This window comes from Strix aluco, chromosome 3, assembly GCF_031877795.1.
Source record: "Strix aluco isolate bStrAlu1 chromosome 3, bStrAlu1.hap1, whole genome shotgun sequence".
In the NCBI taxonomy this organism is placed as follows: domain Eukaryota; kingdom Metazoa; phylum Chordata; class Aves; order Strigiformes; family Strigidae; genus Strix; species Strix aluco.
In genome coordinates this window covers 95,673,381-95,686,669 of record NC_133933.1, presented here as the reverse complement: position 1 = coordinate 95,686,669, position 13,289 = coordinate 95,673,381, and the positions used below count along the sequence as shown (strand labels likewise).

The 13,289-nt window shown below is 42.1% G+C and overlaps 1 protein-coding gene across 2 annotated transcripts in view; it reads left to right on the top strand.

Annotated features, from left to right (window-relative positions):
- The window catches only part of SH3BGRL2 (SH3 domain binding glutamate rich protein like 2), a 48,842-nt gene extending 36,603 nt beyond the window's left edge, over positions 1-12,239 (top strand). For both annotated transcript variants that reach the window (XR_012622631.1, XM_074819705.1), the window contains 2 exons: positions 4,999-5,079; positions 7,140-12,239. Coding sequence is in view for 1 of the 2 variants with exons in the window: in XM_074819705.1 (XP_074675806.1) it covers positions 4,999-5,079; positions 7,140-7,154 (96 nt within the window). In the remaining variant the exon portion in view is untranslated. The remainder of the gene's footprint in view (positions 1-4,998; positions 5,080-7,139) is intronic.
- The last annotated feature ends 1,050 nt before the right edge of the window (positions 12,240-13,289 follow it).

Genomic DNA, 13,289 nt, shown 5'->3' with positions numbered 1-13,289 from the left:
GGAAAGCACCAACGATCGTAATTTAAAGCGATATGGTCAAAATTATATTTGTGCACATAGTTGCCTTTTGAAGTGGGGCAGTGGGTGGCAGTTTGCTGTGCTTGTATATTTTTGGGTTAATGTCTGCTTTCTGAACGCCTCCAGGGAGTCAGTGGGAGCCACTTCCTTGCACCCAGCAAAGCTGCAGTGCCCGCTGCCTTGGTAGAGCTGCTTGGGACAGCGACAAGAGGATTGTAGTAACTTGCTACCAGTGTTGAAGCCTGGTGCAGAAACATGGAACTAGTGCCTTGCCAAAACCAGTGGATGGTAGTGTCCTTCTTCTGTGGGAGGCAGTGTCCCACAGTTTTTCCAAGTGGAACCTGTTGGCTCACAAGCGAGTTGGGCTCTTGCCTGTGTATGAAGCTCTCAGCTTCCACTGAGCTTGGCACCATTTTCCTTCTTCAGCCTCTGCATCTACTGCTGATAGCAGTGGGATGTTCTTTATGCAAGACAAGAATTTACATGTCCTCACCCATGCATTTAGTGTCTTTACATGTGGCCCAAATTTGCACAGACTTTCTTTCCTTATAAAGGTAAGGTCAAAGGCAGGATGTTTTTGGAACATCTATTATCTCACCTGTATTACAGGGAAAGCCAGGGATGCCCACTTTGAACTCCTACCACATGCCAAAGCACAGCTGATGAGTCCTTGAGGTTGTGTTCCTTGAGATCATGCTTCTCAAAAATCTCTTAAGAAACTACCATACTAAAGTGATTTCTTTAAACTTTTATAGCACTATTATGCATTTTTGTAACAATTTTTTCACATTTGAATATTTTTGGATCATACGTTTGCAGAGTTTAGTAGGAAGATTCTCCTATTTAAAGTTTTACTGCTACTTTATCTGAAAGCATCATGCTGCTTCTCTGCATCCCTCACAAAAGTAAGAAAGTGTCAATAGCATTTCAATATGTTTTGCAATGCAGATATTTCAAAACATCAGGGAGATTGCTTCTGGTCGATAATCTCTTGTGGTTATTAACTATTCTGCTCCTTTTAAAATGAATCAACCCACTGGGTTTTGTGCTCTTTCAAGCATACACTTCCTCAGTTTAGCTCAGTGTCTAACCTTCATGATTTTTTTCAGTAAGTGAATCTAGGTTTGATAATCTGTAAAAATGTGGAAAAGGCATACTAAATTAGACCTGGGTACCTCTGGAAGTAAAAATTAATAACTAGCACTTGCAGAAAGCTTTTTATGATTAAGTACTAAATTACAGAAGTTAAGGTAAACAGATGTTCACAGATATTGGTGGATTAGCTGAGTTACAAAGTCATTGTCAGAGCCAGGAATGCAGCCTTGTTTCTTATGACATTATTTTCAGGCTGTGAACCCTTCCCTGCCCTGTTTTTCTTCCCAATTTATTAACAAAGAGTGAAAAAAACATAGTCTTGGAGTAGTGATGGTTCTAGAGCTAATTGCATTAAGACACTTCAGGAGAACCCCAGAATTTGAAAACAGTGATAAGAGGTGATGACTAATGCAAACAGAGAGCCTTCCTTGGACAAACTGTTGAGACGAACAGGTATCTGGGGCTTCATGAAAACTGCCTGTGTGCTTAGGAGGAAAGGGTGCTCCTGCAGGGAATGAAAATGTCTGCCTTGAGCCATGCTGCTGTAGAAATGCTCTCAGTAGCTGCCTGCCCACAGGTTGGCTGCTTACAGTTTACAGGGCTGTAATGAGCAGCTTAAGGCAATTTAAACCTGCCCTGATATTAAAGGGGAGGGGGGGTGCCCTTGTTCTTCTCACCATGGGTTGTATTCATCCACTGCTCCCCTACCTTCAGTTCCAGAGATAGTGTGACTCACTTGTAGATGAACCCAGTGGAGGAAATGAAGGGTATTTCTCAGATCAGGTGCTTTCTTCACATGTGGTTGCTTACATAGCTTGTGTCTCTCATGGCTTTTCATCTGCTTTAGCAGAGTCAGGCTGGACCTTTTTCAGGTTGAACAGTGTCCATGCAGTTTTTCAAGTCTCATTCACAGAGGTCAAGGACTTAATCAAACATCCTTCTGCAGAGTTTCAGTATTACTTATCATTCCTCCAGCTCTTCAGTGATTACATTGTCCCTTCTTAATCCATGGCATGGTTGGGGTTGCTTTCAGTACTGTTTCAGCTTATGCCATGGCTTACTGTCTGTTTTATTTGTATTTACTTTCTGGCTATTAATTATAAATTTATGTTAATTCAGAAATTAGCATCAGTTCATCACCTTTAATGATTTTAAAATGGGTGTAAAAGTATCTATTTCCCCTGTTTAATTGTATGCTTAATTTCAAAGTTATATAGAAGAGACCATACCTAAAATTAACAGTGAGGGAGCTTAAAACTGTGTCTAATATCTTCATATGTTAGCATTTTAAACAGTAATAGTAATAGTTCTGTTCTCATAATGATAAGTAGCATCTGCCTGCAAGTCTGTTTTCCAGTCTATGATGCTCATCATTGCAGGAGATTCTACCTTCCTTTGCTCCAGAACTGCTTTATTCCTTGAAATGTTTAATTCCCCTGGCAGTGAAAACAAATAAACTTGACTCTTCCCATAGAGTGAAGTGGGTAGATGGTATTCATTAGAAATTATGTATCGCACATAGAGACAACCATGGAACTGCAAACCAGATAGAAGAAATGCGTGCGCTGTCTCCCTCTGTATACACATAGATATACACATATGTATGAAAGCTGAAAAGATCAGTGGACATAAAGGTTAGTCCTGCAATGCTGACTTATCGCCCTAGTCTATAGCACAGCAGTATGCCATGTTTTAAGAAGACGATGACAAAAAGCCATCTTAAGAAGGTTTACTGTTTCTACTTATGTCAGCTAATATGCCTGAGGCCTGATGACCATCATACACTCCTGCTGGCCTCTCTGTGTCTTTCAGGGCTGATAGTATAGAGGGTTAGGCTGGGACACTGCCTCTATGCAGCTATGTCTTTTTCTGGGCTGAGGGCATTTGAATGATTATGCAAAGTATCACTTTGCTAGGACAGTTGTGTTCACATTGGTATAGCAGTATATCATTATGGAAATGCTAGTAAAGCATCTTTGTCTAGTGCACCGTAAAGGTTTTAAGAGAAATTCTGCACATCTGCAAGATGATTATGGATCTCATGGGAGGTATATTATCCTTGCTACAGTGACTATGTATTTTCTGTCCAAAAAATCTTTTCTTTTAAGTTGGTGGAGAGAAAAAAAGAGAATGAAGAGAAGTAAAGTCTTCATCTACAAGCACACACTTTCCTTACAAAGTTATGTCACAAAATATCAACCATCCTTCTGCAAGGATATAATTTGGTATATCTTATAACTGGGTCTGGCAGGTGGGATGAAGGGCTATTCAGGGATTCACACTGCATTGTGAAGATCCAGAGAAATACTGGAAAGCAGAATGCTTGCCCAGACCTTTTTTTCTTCCTTCTTAGGATCTGAGAAGCCAAAACGTAAGCACAAATGGATGTTGGCTAGGCATGAGTAAACTCTGGTTGGAAGATAAAAGAAGGTTCCTAATCTTTGCACATCCTATAATGGCCTTCCAATGGTACCCAGGTCAGAGGAAGATTTCTGCTTTTCAATTAGAGCTTCTTCTGTTTATCTTACATGGTCCCCTGTGATTGTGGGGTGGTTTGTGAGGTTACAGGTTCAAGGGAAGGCAGGAGCGGAAGGAGACAAGTGGGCAAAGCAGCTGCTGCTGGGGAAAAATTGAGGTCCAATTTCAGGGAAAGTACCTGAAACTGTAACAATGAGAGATGAGCTCTCAAAAAGTAATGAGATTAGAGGTTAGGAGCCAAAGAAGTGCTCACTTTGGGGCTCAGGTGCATTGGGAATGACTGTTACAAAGATGGGAAGCATGTGGATGCACAGAGACTGCCTGTTACTATTCTATATTGAAAGCATGTGTGTGCATGGTCAATATTTAAAGGCATTTCTCTTGTTGAATGCTTTCAAGTTAAGTGTAACTACTAATCTTAGATATTTAAAGGTAATTGCTATGTAGTGATGAGCACATACCAGAAATTTCCTGACATTTGCAGAGTATTTTACATGTCAGAAGTGGTTAAGTAAGGATTAATATTTCTATTTTGCAGCTATGTGGTGGAGGAAAAGAGTCTGAACTGGGTGCTTTATTGTTTGCTAGTGGTCATAGAGGAAATCTTTGTGAAACCACGAACAAGACCTGAAACTTCTTGACTTCTTGCCATATGCCAAATCCATTCACTAACTGCTCTGTTTTTCTCTTTTCCCCTTGTAAGCTGTATATTGTAGGCTTATCTGATGATAGAAGAGTAGCAGGTGTCCAATGAAATAAACAAATCAGTAAAAGTAGCAGTAACACCTTGAGATCAGATCTTAAGCAGCTGAAACCTAAAAGGAACTTAATCATGATAATGAAGCTTGTTTTTTATCTTTCTATGAAACAAGTTTCTTTATGCTAACATTTTGTATTTAACTATGTGGTTGTCCAAGGCTGAGATATGATTGCTGATTTCAAAGGATACGATAATGATGAAGTCCCTGTTCCACCACAGAAGAAATAAGAAGTTCAGATGCCTTAGGACTTCTTGGAGGTTTCCATGTTAGGAAGTATTTTATTTGCTAAAATGCAAATTGGAAACCTGGTCGGAAACTTATTTGCATTGTTGGGCACTTAAATACCTTTAAAATACACCCACAATAGATTTCCTTTTAATGCAAGTCTATGTTTATATTTTCCTCTCAAATAAGTCAGTGAAGGGTGTTGTAGTTTGAGAATTTGTGTGGTTTTCTTTGATGTTGTAGTTGGTGATATCATTGCATTTAGAATAGCTTTTAGGTTTGTATAGGAGTATATGGGTACGTATCAGTATTTTCCTGAGCATTATTACATATCACTCCTCAGTCTAATACATGGTGTGGTAAGATCAATCAGGAAAACATGAATACAAATGTTGACTCATCTTTTTTTTTCTCTCTCTAGGATTACGATGGCTTTTTTGAATCAAAGGAAAGCAACACTGTCTTCTCCTTTCTTGGACTGAAACCTACTTTGGCATCAAAGGTCAGTGTAGTATTGCAGACTTTTCACGGAATTCTTGAAATATTGAGACTGAATTTTCTTTGAACTGAAAGAACTCTGTGTATTTGGATGCACCACTGCCCTGATCCATGCGTTGTCCATATCAACTTCATGCTAATGAGGTAATTGAAATGTTTGCCATGAAAAGCAAAGCATTTTAAATGAAACCAAGGATATACATGGGAGTTAATTTGAGACAGCAGATAAATGAAGTTTAAAGAATACATTCTCCTTCACGTTATCAATCTAAATTGAAAACAACTGAATTATAACAGGAGACAGAACTAGGATCTTTATCACTGGAATATCTGCAGCTTATGTCACCAAAACATCTTACTGGGCCAGCCTGGCATAATGACTCAACCAGGACAGCATTTATTCATTAGGTGTTAGTTGGGTTTTTTTAAATGCTGAAATGCTAGAGCAGTTGGGAGTTATATCAACTTTTTGGGTAAGAATTTGGTTTTAACAAATACATATATATACAGGTCAGAACACAAAGCCAGATAACATCTTTCTGTTGAGGGCAGTTTAACAGAGGAGATTTTATTGACATATGGAAGCCTGGACACTTGTTCAAAGAGACTATGGTGTGCCTTTGAGCAGTAGATCAGACAAGTAGGGGAGGATTTTTCTTCCCTTGACTGCTGTAGATATAGCTGTGGTTGGTAGTAGCACTGTTTCAGGCCTGGGTATCTACAGAGTTCCTCTTCTGCCAGGAATTCATTTATTTCTGGACCCCATGAGTGACAGAGAACCTCAAAAGGGAATCACAAAAGCAGGTTATTTTGGCAGCCTGCCTCTCTTTGTAGCTTGAAGAACTAGTCCCAGGAAAAAGATGGTGTCTTACTGCAATCAAAAATAACAGCTTCTGTGCAGCTCTGTTCCTGAGAAATAACCTCCTGTAGGCCTGGAGGAGTGTCTCTATAAACTTGGCCAGATCACTGCTTCAGTCTGGTAGTACTTCACAGAGATGCATCCTCAGCTGCTCTGTGGACCAGGGCTAGGGTCTCCTTGTATGCGAAGGTCACAGACACAGGAGATGAAAATCTTTATTCATCTTTATTGATGATCTAGACGAGGGGATCGAGTGCACCCTCAGTAAATTTGCAGCGACACCAAGTTGGGTGGGAATGTTGATCTGCTCGAGGGTAGGGAGGCTCTGCAGAGAGATCTGGACAGGCTGGAGCGATGGGCTAAGGCCAACTGGATGAGTTTCAATAAGGCCAAATGCTGGGTGCTGCATTTGGGCCACAACAACCCCCAGCAGCGCTACAGGCTTGGGGAGGAGTGGCTGGAGAGCTGCCAGTCAGAGAGGGACCTGGGGGTGTTGATTGACAGCCGGCTGAACATGAGCCAGCAGTGTGCCCAGGTGGCCAAGAAGGCCAATGGCATCCTGGCTTGTATCAGAAATAGCGTGGCCAGCAGGGACAGGGGAAGTGATCTTACCCCTGTACTCGGCACTGGTGAGGCCGCACCTCGATTACTGTGTTCAGTTTTGGGCCCCTCACTACAAAAAGGACATTGAATTACTCGAGCGTGTCCAGAGAAGGGCAACGAAGCTGATGAAGGGTCTGGAGCACATGTCGTACGAGGAGCGGCTGAGGGAACTGGGGTTGTTTAGTCTGGAGAAGAGGAGGCTGAGGGGAGACCTCATCGCCCTCTACAACTACCTGAAAGGAGGTTGCAGAGAGCTGGGGATGAGTCTCTTTAACCAAGTAATAAGAGATAGGACAAGAGGTAATGGCCTCAAGTTGTGCCAGGGAAGGTTTAGTCTGGATATTAGGAAGCATTTCTTTACAGAACAGGTTGTTAGGTGTTGGAATGGGCTGCCCAGGGCAGCGATGGAGTCCCCATCCCAGGCTTGACATAGCGCTGAGGGATATGGTGTAGTTGGGAACTGTCAGTGTTAGGTTAATGGTTGGACTGGATGATCTTCAAGGTCTTTTCCAACCTAGACGATTCTGTGATTCTGTGAAAATGTATTTTCATAACATTAATAATATTTTTTTTTGTCTTTTGGGTTTTTTTGTTTTAAATAGGAGTCAGAACCCTAGAAAGCCTATCTGAAGTATCGACAAGCACATCTCCTGGATGAACGACCCTGTTCTTCAGCACACAACAGCTTCCCTAATGGATCACTGTGATAGAGCAAACATGCATCATTAGTAGTAGTCTGCTTGCCATGAGGCGGTGCTCTCCAATAATGTGGACTTAATAACACATATATGAAACAGGATTAAGGCCGGGCTACTCATCTTCCTTTTTAAAAATACTCATTGCTGATGTTTTACTTTTGTCTTTGGATGGTTTTTGCAACTGGCACTGGTATTCTAACAGACACATATGTTTGAGAATAAGGAGTGGAAATGAAGGGCTTCTGTCATTCATGGATATACTTATGTAGTCAGATTCCTTACCTTTTTTAGTTCTTCCAGCTACTGTAGTTGAAATTAGCTCATCATGATAGTTAAAGTGCTGGTGGTTACTAGAATGTTTGTGCTGGCTATGATCCAGAAGGTAAAAATCGTCAATCTTAAGATCTCGGTCTAAGCCAATAACTGCCATATTTTGCTGTACATTTGTTTATTGTGCTGTTTTGCTAGATCATGTTTATTGTAAGAGCCATGGGCTGATAACCTTGTTCATGAAAACTTGATTTGTCTAATGATGCACACTGCAATTGACTGTTTAAAAACAGTTGTTACCATGGAGGAGGTGCCAGAGTGAAATCACAGAAACACAGAATCGTCACAGAATACAGAATCACAGAATAATATTTTGACATGGTTCCTGTTCCAAATGCAGGTGAAATGTGCAGGAAAACACTTGGTGGAAAATAACTGAGTAGTTCAGAAGAAGAGGTCTCATCATAGCTAATGATAATACTAAGTTACCTCTTAACTGAGAAAGACTTAACACCCAAAGTCAGAACTCTATAGTTGGACTGTCTTAAAAATGAAATTCTGCCAAAACCTTGAGGTTTACCTTCCATAACACACAGCTCCACCATTAGCCACATGAGAGACAGGGGATACTTTGAGAGCCAGGGCTCAGTGCCATGGATGGTTAAATACTCTACCATGGTCCAAGAGCACACCTAACTCACTCAGCTGTTGTCCTGGTTATATCCCCAGGTATGGAAATGTGGACGTGCCTCACAGACAGTGAGAAAGCTGAGTGTGTGCTTTGCTGGATGAGGCCACAGTGGTCAGCTCAGCTGAGGAGCGGGAGCCAAGTGAAGGAAGTGGAGATTATTCCAGTGGGACTGTATTGATGCACATAGCAGAACTTAGGCTCGTGACTTGCCAATAACCATTACAAAATGCATTCTAGACAGAAGTCAAATTACATTATGCATTTTGAATCAAGTCTGGCTATGAAAATAACAACTACGCTGTCATGTGGCTTTTACTCAAGTGATTTCATAATGACAGGGTAGTGCCATTCCACTAAATGTCCTCATGTCTTTGGCTAAATGGAAGACAAGCATTATGTGGGAAAGCTTCTTCGCAATCACAGCATCACTCAGACTGTGTGGCTTGAAGGAAGCAAAACTTGTAAAAAGTGTCAGGAAACAGCACTGTCTGTGCAACAGATCACATCTGTTAAAATCAGTAACCATGGCATCCAAGACATGTTAGTTGGAAGGACAACTGGAGGTCATCTGGTCCAGAACCGTCAAAATGAGGGCTAACGCCAACACTAGCTTGGATCAGATATGGGTTTGTCTAGCAGAGTCTTAAAAATATCCAGAGATGAAGATCTCATAACCCTCTAGGTAACCTGTACCAATGCTGCAGTAGTCTCCTAGCGAAAACTTTCTTTTAATGTCCAGCCTTAACTCCTAGGCTGTAATTTGTGGCTGTTGCCTTTGCTATGTTTTCTGGCACTCATTGGAACCATCCTTTTTGTAACTGCCCTCAAGATAGTTGCAGGCTACCATCAGAACACCTCTTAGCCTTCTTCTTACCAGATCATGCAAACCTGGCTTCCTCAACCTCTCTTCACAGGCTGTGTGCTTCAAGCCCCTGGCTGCTTTGCTTTGGTGGATGACTAATCTTTCCAGTTTGTTCACATCCCTCTTGAATTGGGAGGAGGTCCCAAAACAATATTTTGGATGTGGCCTCACCAGTGCTGAGTGGGATAATAACTTTCCTCAGCCTGCAGGCCACACTTCTGAAGTAGTGCACTGCATGCTTTCCCCTATTTGCAGCGAGTACATTGCTGACCTGGCATTCACTAACATCCCCAGGTCTCATCAGCAGGGGTATTACTCTGTCAGTTGCTTTCCAGCCCATACTGATGCTTCACCACCCTCAAGAGCAGAACTTTCTACTTGTTCTTATCAAACTTCATGAGGTTTCTGTTAGCCCAGTCCTCAAGGTTATTGAGATGCCACTGGACTGAAGCTCTGCCAGATGTTACCAACCACTGAACCAGGTTCAGGTGTTGTTTACAAATTTGCTGAGGGTGCACCCTATGTCATCCTCGAAGTCCCTGCTGAAGATGCTGAACACTAGAACTGTAGCCTCTCAGATTTTGGACAGTAGCATACTCATGACTACAGAAGTATGACATGAATAATATTCATGACTACTGCTTGCTGGAGTAAAGAGAAGGTTACCTTCCTGTCTGTGTTGTCTCAGCTACAAACTGCTTACAGCTGTGTGGCTTTTCACTCTGGTACAAAGGCAAGAAAGCTTTAAAAAAGGAGATGTTAAAGGAGTCCATCCATAAATCAGTTTCTCTTTGCATCCTCTGGTGCCTCCTCAGCTCAGATAAAGGACTAGATGGAGTAAGAGCACACACAGATTTCAAGTCTGTGATTGTATTTACTGGTCAAAACCTTAGCTACAGCATCTTCTCTAGAGGAATCCTGAATGGGAGTTGATAACATGCGTATACATATATGTGTATACATATATATATGTGCATTTTTAAAACTTACGTTGTCTGTGGTAAGTTATTGTGACATTCTTGTCACTGATCCCATATTTTCATGAGACTTGAACCTCACTATAGGAAGGGAATGTGACATGAGGTGGAGCTGTATGTTGTTAACTTCACCAAGTTCAATATAACTATTCCTAAAAAAAAGTTAAATATTTAACTTTGCAAATGAATACAGATATAAATTTACATAATTATGCAGTTGATTACAGAGAAGCCATCCTGGATTTATCATGTACTTGATATGTTGTAAACTTTGAGAACTCCCTGAAGTCCCAGTTTCTAAAAACCTACCTAAGTCTGTAAGTATATACACATGAGTAATTCTGGGCGAAATCCCAGGCTTACTGATGTGAAAGGCACACTGATTTCTCCAGGGATGAAATTAGTTTCACAAAACTCATCTTGAATTTTGGTAATTGTAGAATAGAAGCCTCCCATTCAGTGGAGAGCTAGTCCTGTTACAGCTGTTAGGTAAACCTAGCTTATTTCAGAGCACGCATGTAGACATAGTCAGTTGTATGGAGGACAACACTAGCTCCAAAGATATCCTGCTTGCTTGCATGGATTGGCAGTGTAAATCCCTTAGAATATGTGCTTTTGAATTATAAGTGGCTAGTTTTTTTAAAAAATGCATATATGTTGCTTGAGTGTGAATTTGGTCTGTTGTGCAACAGCCTTATTTTTGTAATTAAAGCAAGTAGAGTTCTAGTTTGTTACACGAGATGACCTGGAATTTTTTAAACCAGTTTTCTAATAATGGAATGTAACTGTCAGGTAACTGAAAAGGTCTGTGGAAACTAGAGCCATTTATTGAAAGAAATAACAAATTCTTAATTCTGTTTAAAATACTTGGATACAAAGTATCTTGAGAACCAAATGATCCCAATCTTTAGCTAATACTTGTAACTACCCAACTTCTTAAAAGGGAGAGCAGTGTGAATTAAACTGTAAATCTTTGTAACTAGCTAAAGTTGCTGTGTGGGCTGACGTGCACGTGCACATTCACTGTATCAGTGGCTTTGATAGAGGTGATATTATTTGTGCCACACACTACTGGATAGTGCCTTGTTAGAAAGAGGACTGTTTCTGTAGGATCTTCTTAGACATGCTTAAACTTTGAACTGAGAAAAGGGTAGTTTCTATATTGCTATTTTTTTAATAATGCAGTAAATTGATTTTGAGGCCTGAGTCAAAAGACACATGCTTTGGAAGGTTGAAACAGTTCTTAATGAGTCTTCTGAACTCTTGATTTTTCTTAGTGTGGCTTTCTGTTTTTTTTTTTTTGTTGTCTGTCTAGAATCAAACCTTCCAAGGGAAGTGGACCTGGAGTAAAGCCCCTAAATCCATGATTACACTTTAAAATAACTGACTCAAGTGTTGAGCAGCCCAAGTGCTATCACTGAAATGAAGAGGAGCTACCAAGCTCTCAGTGGATTTCTTGGTTGTCCCTCCCTGCCCTGTCCCTCTGTCAGGCCATTTATTTAGGGAGTTCAATTTTGGGAGTACCATGATTCAGAACACTGAGATTTTAGGCAGTGCCTTGAGACACTTCACAGGAGTGCAAGAGTGGGGTCATCACCAGGAAAGTGCCAAATCCCATTAGTCTTCAGTGACTTGCCCACTGATTTCACTAGATCTTGGTGCGAGCAGTGGGAGGAGGAGGGAGCCCCACATGTTTGCCCTGCACAGAGAGCAGGAGAGGAAGACATGGTACGGAATGGCCCATGGTTTGTCAGCAGCCTGAGCAGCGGTTCTCACAGGGGCCCTTGGCTGGCAGCACCATGTGTGAAACCACACAGTGCCACCCTCCACAGGACTCCAGCCACATCATGGCCTATCCTTCACCCTCTTGCTCCCTGAGGAATCTGGAAATGGAGAACAGCTTCTTGAGAGCAGTCCTTCAGCCAGGGCAGATCCCGCTTACTCCCTTCTTCCTATTCTTTACCTCTTCCTAATGTGCTTTGTCCTGTCCTGTGTAGACCCACCTGCGTGCAAAGCTTCCACTCCCGGCCATTTGTAACATCCCTGTGAGGCTGCAAACGCAGAGCTGGTGTTCACCTTCACGGCGTCAGTGTTTCGTAACTCAATGGGAGAGGGAGCACGTTGCATCCTAGGCTGTGTACACGTGGAGTTTTAAATTATATATTAAAACCGTGTTCATCTAATAAAAAATGTAATTCAGAAAAGACATTTGGACTCTGTTATGTGTGCAAAGAAAACAACGAAAAAATAAGTCTTTATTCTTGCTGCAGCTCCCTCTGGTGACAGCCTGGTGCTTTTGCTCGGGCAGCCCCTGCAGGTGGAAACACTGCAGAGCCTTTGCCTGGGATGGGTGAACATGATTCTGTAAGATGCCAAGCACCTCTGATCCCTGTTGATTCATGGAAACTGCAGTGCAGGTTAAGGTCTAGGTTGTCCCCAGATAAATAGCAGTAAAGAAAAAAAAAAGTGATTTATTGTCTTCCATTTTTGTGCTTTGGTTAGTTGATAAATACTAAGGAAATAAAGGCCAGATCCTCTGGGGTGACTTGGGCAGTGGGGCCAGGAAGTTTTCATATGGTGAAGTTTTTCTCCCAGGGCTAAAATATTAAGGAGCACTCCTTTTTCTGAAAGGAATCATAGAATCATAGAATGTTTTGGGTTGGAAGGGACACCAAAGATCATCTAGTTCCACCCCCCTGCCATGGGCAGGGACACCTTCCACTAGACCAGGTTGCTCAAAGCCCCGTCCAACCTGGCCTTGAACACTTCCAGGGAGGGGGCAGCCACAGCTTCTCTGGGCAACCTGTTTCAGTGCCTCACCACCTTCACAGTGAAGAACTTCCTTATATCTAATCTAAATGTCCCCTCTTTCAGTTTAAAACTGTTACCCCTCGTCTTGTCACTACACTCCCTGATAACGAGTCCCTCCCCATCTTTCCTGTAGCCCCCTTTAAGTATTGGAAGGCTGCTATAAGGCCTCCCCAGAGCCTTCTCTTCTCCAGACTGAACAACCCCAACTCTCTCAGCCTGTCCTCATAGGGGAGGTGCTCCAGCCCCCTGATCAGCTTCGTGGCCTCCTCTGGACCTGCTCAAGCAGGTCCATGTCCTTCTTATGTTGGGGGCCCCAGAGCTGGACACAGGACTCCAGGCGGGGTCTCACGAGAGCAGAGTAGAGGGGGAGAATCACCTCCCTCGACCTGCTGGCCACACTTCTCTTGATGCAGCCCAGGATACAGTTGGCTTTCTGGGCTGTG